The 16,228-nt window shown below is 44.1% G+C and overlaps 2 protein-coding genes across 8 annotated transcripts in view; both read left to right on the forward strand.

Moving 5' to 3' along the window:
* Positions 1–16,228, forward strand: part of REPS2 (RALBP1 associated Eps domain containing 2) — a 150,149-nt gene that overhangs the window by 42,664 nt on the left and 91,257 nt on the right. For 6 of the 7 annotated variants that reach the window (XM_084631749.1, XM_084631746.1, XM_084631747.1 and 3 more), the window contains exons 3-4: positions 2,472–2,620; positions 12,102–12,228. In XM_084631749.1, coding sequence (XP_084487875.1) covers positions 2,472–2,620; positions 12,102–12,228 — 276 coding nt within the window. The remainder of the gene's footprint in view (positions 1–2,471; positions 2,621–12,101; positions 12,229–16,228) is intronic. The other variant, XM_084631744.1, reaches the window with a different exon arrangement.
* Positions 5,430–7,613, forward strand: LOC311514899 (uncharacterized protein). Its single transcript, XM_084617627.1, has 2 exons — positions 5,430–6,079; positions 7,015–7,613. Exons 1-2 carry the CDS (start codon positions 5,887–5,889, stop codon positions 7,386–7,388), a joined length of 567 nt encoding a protein of 188 aa, XP_084473753.1. The 5' UTR covers positions 5,430–5,886; the 3' UTR covers positions 7,389–7,613.

Consider the following 16,228-nt stretch of genomic DNA (forward strand, 5'->3'; position numbering starts at 1 on the left):
ACAAAAATTACTCCAGGACTGGGGACCAAAACCTGAGCCGGCCTGCGCCCCACCACCCTGGGTGGGGTGGGGTGGGGGGAGGGGAAGGAAAGCCAAAGCCCAAGATCTTCAGCCCCAGTCAGGGGGCCCCACCACCCAGGGCTGAAGCCGTGGGGTTTTGGTTTTGGCTTTGGCCCTGGGTGGTGGGGCTTGGGCTTTAGCTTTTGCCCCAGACTCCAGCAAGTCTAATGCCAGCCCTGGCGACCCCAGTAATATAGGGTGGCGACCCACTTTGGGGTCCCGACCCACAGTTTGAGAACCACGGTGTAAGAGTGTCCATTGGAGATTATTTCAAACATATTTTCTGTTCAGATTCTATTGTAACTTGATGTTAAGTACACCCTGTCTGCAAAAAAAATATTTTTTAAAAGAAACTTTTTAAAAATCCCAAGTGGATAGGCTGGAAGAACATTTTTACTGGTGAGATCCTAAAAAATGGAAATAATTAGATCCATGGTGCCACCTGCACTGCCAGCCCAGAAGCAAAGGATTTAAACTTTAAAGTGGGCGCCTCAAATTTTGATCCTCTTCTGGGCCTGTTATGTCTGTTTGACATAGAAACTATGTAGTGACAATCCAGTTTAGCACAGCTTTTGCTGAACTCCCACTAACTAGGGATCCATCCAAAGGCATCTGATGTAATGAAGTGATTTTAGTACTAAAATGTAAACTGCTTCAGGTAGAATAGGAATTCCAAGCTCTCACTTCCATAGCTATCTTGTGCCATTTTGTCATTCTTGATCTTTCTCTTTGACTGAAATATTATTCTTGAAATCCTTGAAAAGAACTCACTTGGGTGTCAATCAGAATCAAGGCATTATTAATTAGGATAGGTTTTCAGTTGAACTAGAGTTATCAAGGTATTTATATTGATCTTGCAGAAATAAGCTTTAGCCTAGGAAACATACAACATGGCAGTGCCATATTTGAAAACCTTACTGTGTGTGCTTTGTAGCAGGATCACAGATTTTGATGCCTTTTTTACTTCCAATTGAAACTTTAATTTTTTAAAACTATCCCCATGTGTGGGTGTGTGTTTTAATTTGCCATTATACCTTCAAAACTGCGTTTGATAGAGATTCCAGTTCCAAGCCTTTGTGATCTTCCACCAGTAAATCCAGACCACTGCATTTGTTGAGACTGCTGTTGTGTCTATGCATATTGGACCCTATTCTTCCTGCTATCTTTGCTATTGCATCATTGTGAGCCAGCAGGGGAGTGAAAATTAAATGGTCAAGAATCTTATCTAAAGAACTTCTAAGACTAGGCTCCTAAATATGTTGTTTGATCATCAAGCCTGAGAGCTGGGATTTTCACATTACTTCTGCCTTTGTTTTGAAGGTTACATTTAAAAAAAGAACAAACAACAAAAAAATCCAAACCAACAAGTAAACCATAAATCTGTCAAGGGGACATTATTAAATGGAAATTTTGGGGTGACTTTCGGTCAGATTCCTGCTCTGTCTATCCTAAGCATCTTTTTCGGACAATAAGGTTAATTTGAGGAGAAATTGGCTACTTCGGCAATCTGAATCAAGTGAGATTCAATGTGTATGTTTCACAAATACTGCATAGATTTGAATGAACAACGGTCTTTGGATTGATATCCCACTGACTTGCTGAAATGTTTCCAGGTTTCAAAAGCACTAACTACATTGTCCTCAGAAACACAGTAGAGCTGTTGGAATGGATGAGTGATGTACAGCAAAAGTAGATTGATTTCATAGCAACAGCTGTATGTATAAGTGATTGTAAAGATGCTATTGTGTTTTACTTGATTCCAGGAGCCTTTATTCTGTTTGTTTTGTTGTATTGATCTTATAACTTACTATGTGGAGAAGTGGAAGTTTGCAACAATAGGATGATAAATTTCCTTAGAACAGTATTTGATTATTGGATGATGCATGAGGTTATAAGTGTCACTCTTCAGTTCTTCTGAGCTATGGTAAATGGTAGCATTTCTGATACCACAGTCTTACTAGGCTTTGAATCAGTCTGTTTAACTTGGTGCTTTTTTTTTCTGTTCTAGTGACAGCATGGAGCATACAGTGATCTTGCCCTAATAAATTGATTGCTCCCATAATTTCTTCTGGAAACTACTTGTAAACAACAATGAACAACATATGTAATGGTGCTGGCTAGGGTTCAGACCAGAAATGAGTTTGAGACTTGGCTTCGTACTGTGAATGAGGCACCTCTCTCTTTTTACAGTAATAAAATATCTAGTGAATATACCTTTGGATCATCATAATATTTGCTATTAAGACACAAAAGTAATTCCAGAAGTTCCATAGGTGGTTTTTTTAAAATTCTTAGTGCTATTTCTTATTTTATAGTTTAACTTTTAATTGGGTTTGCACTGCGGTACTGCTTCAAAGAATTTTAATATGCTGTAGTCTCATTTGAACTTCTCTTTCTTTCTTTTAATAAAGAATTGCCTCTTCCTCGGTTTATGGCACTGAAAAATGACATTGAAATGAGATATGGAAATGCAGCAGAAATACATGGAGTTAAATTTCAGATTCCACATGCAACTTTAGAAAAAAATTCCTTCAAAAGATCAGATGAAGGGGATAAAAAGGTAACAAGGCTCTATTTAAGGCAAATATATTAGTGAATAGCGCAACTTTACGGTCCCATCCTGCAAATAGTTACACTCACGCATGCTTATTCCATTAGTTCAGTGGGACTTCATGCAAGGTTAACTCTATATATGTGAATAATTATTGGCAGGATTTTGCTCTTATTTTGATATTCTCTTGTACCAACTGTATCCCAAGAGGATTTTGTTTGCAAGAACTTTTATAGAATTATGTATTTTATAGAATTATGTATATGCCTATTATCTATCTATAAAATTCCAGGATTGTAACTCTGTCTGTCAATCTGAAGCGTAACATGTCTGTAAAATCAGTGTAATGTGATGGAAATGGCTACAAGCATGTTCGAGAGCTCTTTTTGTTTAGAATATCACCAGGTTCAATCATCACTGGGATTCAGGGTATGTTACCATCCAGTTTTTAAATTCTCAGCCATTTTAACAAATTACATTAATTGTGACACAGGTTTTCAGCTATAGTAAGGCATGTGTCTGTCATGCCAAGAATCCTAGACCATTGTGATATCAGAAGTAACTCAATCAATCACTACCCTTACTCTACAGCAAATTTGCATGCAACAGTTTTATTGGTTGTGTGAGGGAGACTGTACAGATGATAGATCACTTGGTTCAAGTGTTGCAGTTCAGCTCACGCACAAATCAACACAACTTGCCCTGTGTCACAAACTCAGAGGACTCGTGCTCTCTCTCGGCTCTGTATGGTCCCTGGGAGGAACCCCCTTCAGTATGACAGCCCTTCTCGGTGGTTTACTCTCTCTCTGGGGTTAAGCCATAGGCCCCTCCACATCCTGGAACCTCACTTCTCTGAGGCTTCAGCACGCCTGTCTCCCCCTGGACCCCTTCAGGGAGTCCACTCGGTGTGGACCCCAGGGACCTCCACTCCCAGAGGGAATAGTGCAACCCTGATTTCTAGATTGCAGTGACTCTCAGCCAGCATAAAACAGGAGGGTTTATTGAGCATCTGAACCCAGCACAGAAAACTTTCTGGGCCCTTGGGCCTAGCAACCCTCAGCACAGTACATCTAGGTCTCTCCTGCATCCAGATGGGCTCTGCTGCTCCCCCTCCCCAGCCTAGAAGTCCCCTCCTTCCAGCTGATCGTCCAATATCATCTCCCCCAACAGCTCCTCCCCGTCCTTTTATCTTTGGTCCCAGTAAACAGGTTGCTTGGGCCCTCTTTCTTCCATCCTTTGTTCCCCACTGTCTGGAACCGGCTGGTCAGGTCACTGGGGTACTCTCTCCCCAGCCCTTTGTCCTCCCACTGCCCAGAACTGGTTGACAGCTAAGCTGGGGTGGACCTCCAGGTCACCGGTCGCTAGGGTCCCCCATCTCCAGGCAGTTGTCTGGGGTCCTGGCTGCTAGGCGAGGTCACACCTGGTCCTCTGTAACAACAAACCCTCTTCCACCACCTCGTTAAATGCACAGCGCACAAGGAAACTGAGACCCACAGAGTATTCATGCAAAACACTAAGAAAATCCCCCACTTCGTTACACCCAGCAAAATGCACATATTCTTTCTCCCCCCACCCATATTTACCATAAAGTCATTCCTATGGGTCATCTTTTGTTAGAGCTGTAATATTCTTTGCAAAGGTTCCTGTTCGAATGTTGTTTTTCAGAGACTTTGCTTATGTAGTTCAAGATTGTTGTTTTTTAGGGAGGGGAGAGAAGGATGCAGAGAGGCAAAGTAGAAAACTGCCTTGGTTTAAAAAACAACCAAACTAATGAGTCTCTATCATAAGCACAATCCCTAGTGATGACATAATTAATGAAAAGAGTGATGCTGGAAGGCTAAGAGAACAGACAGCCCTTCATGACTCCTGTCAAGCTGTCTGGAGTGGCTCAAGAGCGTGAGTACCAACATCAGGGCAGACTGTTAAGCAGGATACAAACCCCAGATTGGTTGTGTTCTTCGTGTATGTGCAACGTGCTCCAGGTGGCACATGACCAGAATTCATCCCTGAAATTGGTCCATTGGTTGGATCATTAGCTTCCCTGTCCCGGTATGCGTGCTGATGGGAAATGTGAGGTGAATGCTTATTCATGGCCCCTAGATTGGTTGTGAGTTCTATATTTAGATTTCAACAACTAATTATCAAGTGTGAACTCCTTAGGCACTATAACAGCCTTAACATGGAGTTAGACAGTCCCCTTGGATACTCCGATAATCTGGCTACCCAGATAGTGATAGATGGTCCCTAACACCAAAGATCACAGCACTATTCAAATTAGTTCCCTTTCCAAAGGACCAGTTGCTTACCCTTGGTCAATTGCACCTTAGATCTCACACCAATGGCAATGCTTTTAGCCAATCCTATGATCAACTATCTAAAGAATCATTAACTGGGAAAAGGAAATAAGAGTTATTTACAAGGTTAACATCAGATAAACATACAGTCTTAGGTTCCAAAAGGTGATAGAAGCTGCTGTAATGTACAAACTCTGTATGTCCTTTAGGGCTAACCCAGGCTAAGCAACTGGGATCCCTGACATATGCTTGGAAATCTTGCCCTCCTAAATTCCTAGCAACATAGAGATACAGCCCTGTTCTACACTACGAGTTTAAGTCGAATTTTGCAGCATTAGATCGATTTAACCCTGCACCCGTCCACCCGACGAAGCCATTTATGTCAACTTAAAGGGCTCTTAAAATTGATTTCTGTACTCCTCCCCGATGAGGGGATTAGCGCTAAAATCAACATCGCCGGGTCGAATTTGGGGGTAGTGTGAGAGCAATTCGACGGTATTGGCCTCCGAGAGCTATCCCAGATAGCTCCATTGTGACTGCTCTGGACAGCACTCTCAGCTCATATGCCCTGGCCAGGTAGACAAGAAAATCCCTGCGAACTTTTGAATTTCATTTCCTGTTTGGCCAGTGTGGCAAGCTGATCAGCACAGGTGACCATGGAGTCCCAGAATTGCAAAAGAGCTCTGGCATGGACCGAACGGGAGGTACTGGATCTGATCGCTGTATGGGGAGATGAATCCGTGTTATCAGAACTCTGTTCCAAAAGACTAAATGGCAAAATATTTGAAAAAATCTCCAAGGACATGAAGGACAGAGGCTATAACAGGGACCCGCAGCAGTGCCGCATGAAACTTAAGGAGCTCAGGCAAGCCTACCAAAGAGTCAGATGGCCGCTTCGGGTCAGACCCCCAGACATGCTGCTTCTATGATGAGCTGCATGCAATTCTAGGGGGTGCCCCTACAACCGCCCCACCCCTGTACATGGACTCCTGCAAGGGAGTCTCATGCAATAGGGATGAAGATTTGGGGGACCAGGAGGGGGAGGTTGAAGATAGCACACAGCAGGCAAGTGGAGAAACCGTTCTTCCCAACAACCAGGAACTGTTTATCACCCTGGGGACAATACCCTCCCAACCCGAGCTCCCGGACCTTGAAGGCGGAGAAGGCACCTCTGGTGAGTGTATCATTGTAAATATAATACATAGTTTAAAAGCAAGCATGTTTAATTATTAATTTGCCCTGAAGACTTGGGATGCACTTGTGGCTAGTACAGCTACAGGAAAAGTCTGTTAACGTGTTTGGGGATGGAGCGGAAATCCTCCAGGGACATCTCCATGAAGCTGTCCTGGAGGTACTCCTAAAGCCTTTGCAAAAGGTTTCTGGGGAGGGCAGCCTTATTGCATCCTCCATGGTAGGACAGTTTACCATGCCAGGCCAGTGACATGTAGTCTGGAATCATTGCATAAGAAAGCGTGGCAACGTATGATCCCGGTGTTTGCTGGCATTCAAGCAACATCCGTTCTTTATCTCTCTGTTATCCTCAGGAGAGTGATATCATTCGTGGTCACCTGATTGAAATAGGGGAATTTTATTAAGGGGATATTCAGAGGTGGCCATTCCTGCTGGGCTGTTTGCCTGTGGCTGAAAAGAAATCATCCCCACTGTTAGCCACACGGTGAGGGGAGTGGTGAAGCGATCATCCCAGAGAATTGGCTGTGTGGGGGGGTTAGTTGGGTTTGTGCTGCATGTTAACCCGAAAACCGCAGCCCCTCTTTTTTAATGGCCAACCCATTTTAAATGGCCAACCCAGCGGTTGGTTGGTATGGGAAATGAGGGCACTGCTGTTTGAAACCATTCCCACATGTTATGAAGGTTAACATGGTGGCTTACCATGGCTGCCTGCAAGCCAAAGTCTGGCGCCCAGCCCTGCGTGTGTGGTCTCTCAGACCAAACTGGCAGGCCCTCAATATAAGAGGAAAAATGTGACCTTGTAAAGAAAGCACATGTGCTATGTAATGTTAACAGCTTGGTTCACCGTGAAAGAGTCTACCCATTGTTCTCTAAAATGTGTCTTTTTAAATACTACTCTCCCTTTTTTTCCTCCTGCAGCTGCAAATGTTTCAACACTCCTCCTATCATCTCCGTCCCAGAGGCTAGCGCAGATAAGAAGGCGAAAAAACAGCACTCGCGATGAAATGTTCTCTGAGCTCATGCAGTCCTCCCGCACTGAAAGAGCTCAGCAGAATGCATGGAGGCAAACAATATCAGAGTACAGGAAAGCAGAAAATGAACGTGAGGACAGAAGGGACGAGCGAGATGAGAGGTGGCAGGAGCAAGATGAGAGGTGGCGGCAGCACGATGAGAGGAGGCAGGAAGCAATGTTGAGGCTACTGGAGGATCAAACTGATATGCTCCGGCGTATGGTTGAGGTGCAGGGAAGGCAGCAGGAGCAAAGACCGCCACTGCAGCCCCTGTGTAACTAACCGCCCTCCTCCCCAAGTTCCATAGCCTGCTCACCCAGACGCCCAAGAACGCGGGTGGCGGAGGGGGTTCCGGGCACCCAACCACTCCCCCCCAGAGGACTGCCCAAGCAACAGAAGGCTGGCATTCAATAAGTTTTGAAGAGCAGTGCGTCCTCGTCCTTTTCTCCTCCCCCACCGCACCCGGTGCTTCCCTCCTTCCGCACCCCTCCCGGGCTACCTTGGCAGTTATCCCCCTATTTGTGTGACAAATTAATAAAGAATGCATGAATTTGAAACAACAATGACTTTATTGCCTCTGCAAGCGGTGATCGAAGGGGGTAGGGGGAGGGCCATTGGCTTACAGGGAAGTAGAGTGAACCAAGGGGGTGGGTTTTCATCAAGGAGAAACAAACAGAACTTTCACACTGTAGCCTGGCCAGTCATGAGACTGGTTTTCAAAGCTTCTCTGGTGTGCAGTGCGCCCTGCTGTACTCTTCTAACTGCCCTGGTGTCGGGCTGCACGTAATCAGCAGCCAGGCGATTTGCCTTAACCTCCCACCCCGCCATAAACGTCTCCCCCTTACTCTCACAGATATTGAGGAGCACACAGCAAGCAGTAATAACAGTGGGAATATTGGTTTTGCTGAGGTCTAACCGAGTCAGTAAACTGCGCCAGCGCGCTTTTAAATGTCCAAATGCACAACTCTACCACCATTCTGCACTTGCTCAGCCTATAGTGGAGCTTGGCTTGTTTAGTCTAACCAAAAGAAGGCTGAGGGGAGATATAATTGCTCTCTATAAATATATCGGAGGAATAAATACTACAGAGGGAGAGGAATTATTTAAGCACAGTACCAATGTGGACACAAGAACAAATGGATATAAACTGGCCATCAGGAAGTTTAGACTTGAAATTAGACTAAGGTTTCTAACCATCAGAGGAGTGAAGTTCTGGAACAGCCTTCCAAGGGAAGCAGTGGGGGGCAAAAGATCTATCTGGCTTCAAGATTAAACTCAGTAAGTTTATAGAGGAGAAGGTATGATGGGATAACATGATTTTGGCAATTAATTGATCTTTAAATATTCATGGTAAATAAGCCCAATTGCCTGTGATGGAATGTTAGATGGGGTGGGATCTGAGTTACTACAGAGAATTCTTTCCTAGGTATCTGGATGGTGAATCTTGCCCACATGCTCAGGGTTCAGCTGCTAGCCATATTTGGTGTCAGGTAGGAATTTTCCTCTGGGGCAGATTGGAAGAGGCCCTGGGTTTTTTTTGCCTTCCTCTGCAACATGGGGCCCGGGTCACTTGCTGGAGGATTCTCTGCACCTTGAGGTCTTTAAACGATGATTTGAGGACTTCAGTAGCTCAGACATAGGTGAGAGGTTTATTGCGGGAGTGGGTGGGTGAGATTTGGTGGCCTGCATTGTGAAGGAGGTCAGACTAGATGATCATAATGGTCCCTTCTGACCTTAATATCTATGAATCTATAGTTGAACAGCTCCTGACTACTGTCCAGGGTGCCTGCGTATGGCTTCATGAACCATGGCATTAAGGGGTAGGCTGGGTCCCCAAGGATAACTATAGGCATTTCAACATCCCCAATGGTTATTTTCTGGTCTGGAAAGTAAGTCCCTTGCTGCAGCCGTTCAGACAGACCAGAGTTCCTGAAGATGCGAGCGTCATGTACCTTTCCCAGCCATCCCACGTTGATGTTGGTGAAACGTCCCTTGTGATCCACCAGTGCTTGCAGCACCACTGAAAAGTACCCCTTGTGGTTTATGTACTGGCTGCCTTAGTGCTCCGGTCCCAAGATAGGGATATGTGTTCGGTTTATCACTCCACCACAGTTAGGGAATCCCATTGCAGCAAAGCCATCCACTATGACCTGCACATTTCCCAGAGTCACTACCCTTGATAGCAACAGCTCAGTGATTGCGTTGACTACTTGGATCACAGCAGCCCCCATAGTAGATTTGCCCACTCCAAATTGATTCCCAACTGACCAGTAGCTGTCTGGCGTTGCAAGCTTCCACAGGGCTATCACCACTCGCTTGTGAACCATGAGGGCTGCTCTCATCTTGGTATTCTTGCTCTTCAGGGCAGGGGAAAGCAAGTCACAAAGTTCCATGAAAGTGCCCTTACACATGCGAAAGTTTCGCAGCCACTGGGAATCATCCCAGACCTGCAACACTATGCGGTCCCACCAGTCTGTGCTTGTTTCTCTGGCCCAGAATCGGTGTTCAATGGCATGAACCTGCCCCATTACCACCATGATGCCCAAATTGCCGGGGCCTGTGCTTTGACAGAAGTCTGTGTCCATGTCCTCATCACTCTCGTCACCATGCTGCTGTACCTCCTCACCTGCTTCTGCAGTTTCTGGTTCTGCATATACTGCAGGATAATGTGTGAGGTGTTTACAGCGCTCATAACTGCTGCGGTGATCTGAGCAGGTTCCATGCTTGCCGTGGTATGGAGTCTGCAGGAGAGCAGAGTGGCTGCGGAAGCGGTCGTTTGTTGGTTCCATGACAATGGTTTGCTGCCCTACTGCACCGTCTGCTGCCAGTAGCACCCAGGACACAACGGCAGCGGCTAAGCTGAGTGGGCTGCACGCTTGCCGTGGTATGGCGTCTGCGCGGGGAAAAAGGTGCGAAACGATTGTCTGCTGTTGCTCTCATGGACTGATGGGCAACTGACGACATGTACCCAAAACCATCCGTGACAATGTTTTTGCCCCATCAGGCATTGAGAGCTCAACCCAGAATTCCAATGGGTGGCGGAGACTGCGGGAACTGTGGGATAGCTACCCACAGTGCAACGCTCCAAAAGTCGAAGCTAGCCTCGATACTGTGGATGTACTCCACCGACTTAATGCGCTTAGTGGGGACACACACAATCGACTGTATAAAATCGCTTCCTAAAAAATCGACTTCTATAAATTCGACCTAATTTCATAGTGTAGACATACCCACAGTTTCTCCTTGTTAGGGCCTTTTATTCCTTAGCCTGTCAAGTTCCAAGTTCAGCTTGGAGGAATTCAGTTGCATAGCTACTATTCATGTGGGGAGGGGAGCAATCAACAAAATCTTTTGTCTTCTGACGTTTCCTATGGTTAGTTTGGTGATTATGAGCCTTCTTTTGTTGGCAGGAGATAACACCACCTGTAGTATTTCACACTTGGTAATGCTTCTCTCCCGTGTACTGTGACTGGTGATTTACAGTTAAATATTACCTTATGACATTGGATACAGATATAACAAGTGAGATTAATGGATGCAGCAGTTTACAAGTGTTCTGTGAAGTCTAAACACAAACCACATATTTATAACTCTACTACCTATTTTAACAATACTAACACATGGATGAGCCAGACCGGTTCCAGTTATGTATTTGTCAGCCTCCAGTTGAGGCCTAGGGCTTTGGCATGAGCTGGCAACTGGTCTGCTATCATCACAACTCCTTGTTTTTGGACTGAGGAAACCTACCATATTCTTTCCCCTCTAATCTCCTTTGAGGTGATACCAGGCTAGTGTTCTGGAAATTCACCCTCAGTGAAATATTCTTCCAGTAACAAATCCTGCTGCCACTCTGGCCTTCTGAATTCCTAATTAAAAATAGCTGTATCATAAAGAGATCCATATTGTCTGAATCTATAAAAACTGAGAATGTGTGATGCTTACATGTTTATAAAACCAAGCAATCTCACAGCTTCTGTTGTTTACATGACCCTTTCCCTTGCCTGACATCTTCTCATCTTGTATCATGTTTTGTGCAGTAAGCTACTTGGGGCAGGCAGTGTATATTATCTGTAGAGCACATGCACACACGGGATGATTTAGTTGGGGATGATCAGATGTGGGATGTTTTAGGATGATTTAGTTGGGGATCAGTCCTGCTTTGAGCAGAGGGTTGGACTAGATGACCTCCTGAGGTCCCTTCCAACCCTGAGATTCTATGATTCTATGAATAACAAACTTTGCCTGAGACTAACCATTATTAATGAGTCAATAGGGTATGCACATGTAGAATAATGAAATTGGAAATAAGGTTGCAAATATCTGTTTTCTCTAAATAATTTCATTCTAGTAGAGCATTGCCACCAAACCTATAACTCTTCCTAGGTGACTTTTATTGCCGTGGTGTTGCACTGTGAAGTAATATTTTTTCTGTTTATATAGTAAATTTATTTCAGGACCGTGTCCTCTACCAAAGCTCAATCCTCAAGGAAAAAGGAAACAAACTCCAAGTTAGATCTGACAATATCTACAAATCTGCTTCTCACAAAGGCAGTTCCCAGAATATTTAAAATAAATCTTTGAATTGGTGCTTTTAGTTATTTTTCATTTTTTGCCTTCTTCTGAAATTAAAAGTATTTTCTTAAATGGAGAATGCATTCAAGCACCTAAATACAATATGTAAATCCAAAGATACCCAGTAATAATAAGATTTAACAAAAATATTGATCCAGACACACGTGCAAGTAAAATGTCTTAGAGTTCATTCTAACCCCTTGGGATGACTCTTGTATTTTACCCCCAGAACAAGGCTCAACATCAAAGCATCACTTTGCCATCTTCCATTTATAGTCACAATTCTTTTGGAAATAGGGGCACGAGAATCTGTCAGTTATTACTATGCCTTGCACATCATGCTGTATGTGATTGAACTGGTATGCAGAATTACTCCACCTATTTCTGTAGTCACCTCAGAATTCCATTTTGTTGTTTCTGAAGCAGGAAACCAAGTCTCCCCCCATGTCACCGATGTGTTCACCTCCTGCTTCTCCATCTAATTACCAGAGAATACCCTTGAGTTATGGCTATGGCAGGTCAAGGAGTGGGCTTGAACAGCCACACGGAGGTAGGATAAAATCTGGGATGCACAAGTCATACACTGTTGTTTTTTTCCGTTCAGTGCCTTCAAATCTCAAATGCAATTAAGGAATCAGCCTAATAATGCCTGGACTTAATTACCTCTGTCTTTTAGTAAATGATCTGACCATCTTTTTTTATTTTATGCAGAAGCTCTGCTTTCTGATTTAGTCCTCTCTTCCTATTTTCTTTCCAGTAAATTAATGATCATGTGTAGATTTGTGTGCAACTGTTCACAAATTAATGCTGATTACCACATTTTTGGCAAGCCTATGTGCAGTATATGTTAGTGATTGAGTACTGTGAATGTTTCAGTGCATAAGCATGTTTTTTAATATTAAGAAAAAAAAACATTCCTGATTTCAATAACTGCTGTACTAGTTTTCAGATTTACAGTGGGGATTTGTTTGCAAGGAAGAACAATGGTCTTCCTGGTTACATAACAAAAATAACAGTAAGGTGTAAATGTAAAAACCCAGTGTAATGGGAACCCAGAAGAAAACAAATCACCACAATTTAGATGCTTTGGGGTTGATCATGCTGCCATTAAAGTCAGTAGCATAACTCTCATTGATCTGAGTACACCTCTACCCCGATATAACGTGACCTGATATAACACGAATTCGGATATAACGCGGTAAAGCAGTGCTCTGGGGGGGGGGGGGGGGGGCTGTGCGTTCCGGTGGATCAGCGCGTCAGCATGTCTGGCTCCGACACACTGCTCATGTTAAGGGGGCCGGGCCAGTGTTGAGGGGTTGGATAAGGGTCAGAGGGTCTTGGGGGTGCGGTCAGGGGACAGGGAACGGGGGGGGGGTTGGATGGTTTGGAGGTTCTGGGGGCGGTCAGGGGACAGGGAACAGGGGTGTTGGATAGGGCGTGGGAGTCATGGGGGGCCCATCAGGGGGGCAGGAGTGTGGATAGGGGTTGGGACAGTCAGAGGACAGGCAGCGGGGGGGGAGGGGGGGTTGGATGGGTTGGAGATTCTGGGGGCGGGGCAGTCAGAGGACGGGGAACAGGGGTGTTGGGATAGGGTGTGGGAATGATGGGGGGGCCTGTCAGGGGGCAGGGGTGTGGATAGGGGTTGGGGAAGTCAGGGGACAGGGAGTGGGAGGGGTGTTGGATGGGTTGGTGGTTCTGACGGGTCAGTCAGGGGGTGGGAAGTGACTATTAATAATGGAAATGCTTGAGGCCAAAGCAAGTTCAATATAACGTGGTTTCACCTATAACGTGGTAAGATTTTTTGGCTCCTGAGGACTGCATTATATCTGGGTAGAGGTGTACTTGGAGGATATAGGTTTTAACAGGTTATAACAGAATAGGGTGCCAGACTTGACTGGGGCTTGTAACAACTGTTGTAATATAAAATGATAATTAAGAATGATGGTGAGTGTCCAATAGACGCTCTCTCACAGATAAAGCATAAAATCTTTCATCATTTCATCAAAGGGACTGGACAGCTGATGTGGGTAGAGCTGGTTGGGAATCTTCCGCCAAAACTATTTTTTGTTGGAAAATTCCAGTTTGTTGAAACTGAAACATTGGATGGGTATCCAGTTAGGCTAAAAAGATTTATGAGGTCCAGGATAGAATTTCGGAACAAAAGCAAAGAGAATGCTACCCACCCCAGAAGACCCAGTTGGTTGGGGCACTCACCTGCAATGTGGATGACCCAGGTTCAAGTTGCTGCTCTGGCTGTTTCAGGGTAGGAACTTGAATCAGGGTCTGCCACATCCTCGATGAGTGCCCTACTAAACAGGCTCTAGAGTCAATCTCTGTCACTGGCCCAGTGGCTATTTAATAATAATCTCTCCAACAGAAGAGATTGAGCGAGACCCATCCCAAAATAGCCAATAGACCAGTAGCCACGTCATTCTCCTGTGATGTGGCAGACGCACATTCACGTGTCTGCTCCGAATCAGGCAGGCTCGCTCGCGCCCCAGGATAGTCCCTTAACCATTTGGCATTTCTGGGGTGGGTGGGTGGCTCCCTTTCTCATTTTCTCATTTTCATTAAAAAAAAAAATTAAAAATCTTGGTTTAGTCCTGATATGAAATGGGAGAATTTTCTAAATCTTGGAAATGTTTGTGGGACAGGAAAACCATTTCTCATCCAACTCTTAAGTGTCGGTACCATGAGTTAACATGCTCTCTGTGAATGATGAATGGGATGTCTTGGTTCTTCAGCTGTTGTCCTCAGTTATAAGTGACTGACTAAACTGAGCTCTTACAAAAATTTTTTAATTAAGTAAAATTTTGTGCTGGTGGTAAATATCAGTGGTCTAACACAATCAAATGGACTTCTAGTTAAAGGTTCATGTTAGTACTGACTGATAGTCACTTGTTAGAAAGTAGACTGTCATCCACATTGATATGTTAGTTATCCACATGTAAGTCCTAACAAAGCAGTGATTTCTGATGTTCAGAATAAGCACTGCAGGTGGAATTCCCTTCCACTGTACCGACACGTGCCCTGTCCAAATCTATCAGCCACAGGACAGGAAGGACACATCCTGGATTGCAATTATAATGCAGTGCACTAGGAATTAATGTTAGCAGGAACTGTAAGATTACGAGAAATAGTGATTCTGTTTTCTATGGCACAATCCATTATATTCACGTACTCCCCCCTTACCCTCCTGCCCCAGTCAGATCACAGGTTCTTGTAATGAGTGCTGAATGTCCCACATTCTATTGACTTACCTTGCTTTGAACAGTAGTTTATACTCCAGTTTATACTTCCAGCAAGGTGCTATTCAAAGTGAGCAAGGGTTGTAGAATCAAGGCTAACATGAGTGTCATTCTTCTGAAAATTAATACAAGCAGCTAAACGTTAAGATGATAAAATCCTGTGAGGCCGTGAGCCCACTGAGCACTAAAACATGGCCTCCAGAAAGGCATCCAGTCTGAATGTGAAGACTCTTAATGTCTTCAGATCAAGACTGGTTGCCTTTCTGGAAGGTATGCTTTAGTCAAACACAAGTTATTGGTCTCAATACAAGGGTGAGTAGATAAAATTCTATGGCCCGGGTTATGAAGGATGTCAGACTAGATGAATAATTGGTCCATTCTGGCCTAGAAAAAAAAAAATCTGTTAACATTCCAGTTTCATTGAAACCATTGCACTGAGGACACTGAATACCATTCTGGAGGGGCCTACAGAGCATTGGGTTTGTGTATGCGTGTGTGGTGTTAACCTTTTTTTTGTACTGTTTATACTCTATGTGGTGGTCAGAAAGTAGTAATCCAGGGTCATTGAACATTCAATTTTTGCCCACCCCTCTAAAGTAGAACTTTAGCTGGGCATTCATCCATTTTATTTTCTTGCTAGTTTTTGAAAGTTCTGTTGCTGGTAACCACATAGCAACAGAACCCCATACTCAGCCTCCAAGTACTGCAGTATATTTCACAACTTCCTTCCTGTCTTCTTTCTGACATTGAAACACATTTGTAAGGGAAAAAACTAGATACCAGCACAGGACAAGAATAGATAACAATCGGAGTTAGAAACATAACTTTAAAAAGCAAGCTGCTTTGTAACGATAGTAAGATTTTGAGTTTTCTTGATTTTCATTTTTCAGGAGACTCTAAAATTTTGTGTAAATGATGCTGAATAGCATTAGGACAGTGCTACAGTTTGAACACTCCAGCAGAAGAAGTTGGATTTCAAAAGAACGATTTGAAAGAGAGCTCCAATGTGCCCTGCTTCTATGTCTAGTTATTTATCTTTATTAAAAACAGGATTGTTCTTAAATTATGCAGATGGAATGGAAGTCTTCTCACCTTAGGAAAATTGAAATTATTGTTGCTTTTCTTTGCTAACTCTAGTCCAGATTCTGAGCAGTGCTGAGCACCTGCAACCCCATCAGGATCAGGCCTTCTCTGTTTTGAAATGTAAATTTGGGTTTTAAAAATAAAAGATATATTCAAGGTTAGTGGCCTATTGATGACCTGCAAAAAAAATCAGGTTTGGAATTTGCTTGTCAATCAGAT

This window comes from Lepidochelys olivacea, assembly GCF_965140295.1.
Source record: "Lepidochelys olivacea isolate rLepOli2 genome assembly, chromosome: 1".
In the NCBI taxonomy this organism is placed as follows: domain Eukaryota; kingdom Metazoa; phylum Chordata; order Testudines; family Cheloniidae; genus Lepidochelys; species Lepidochelys olivacea.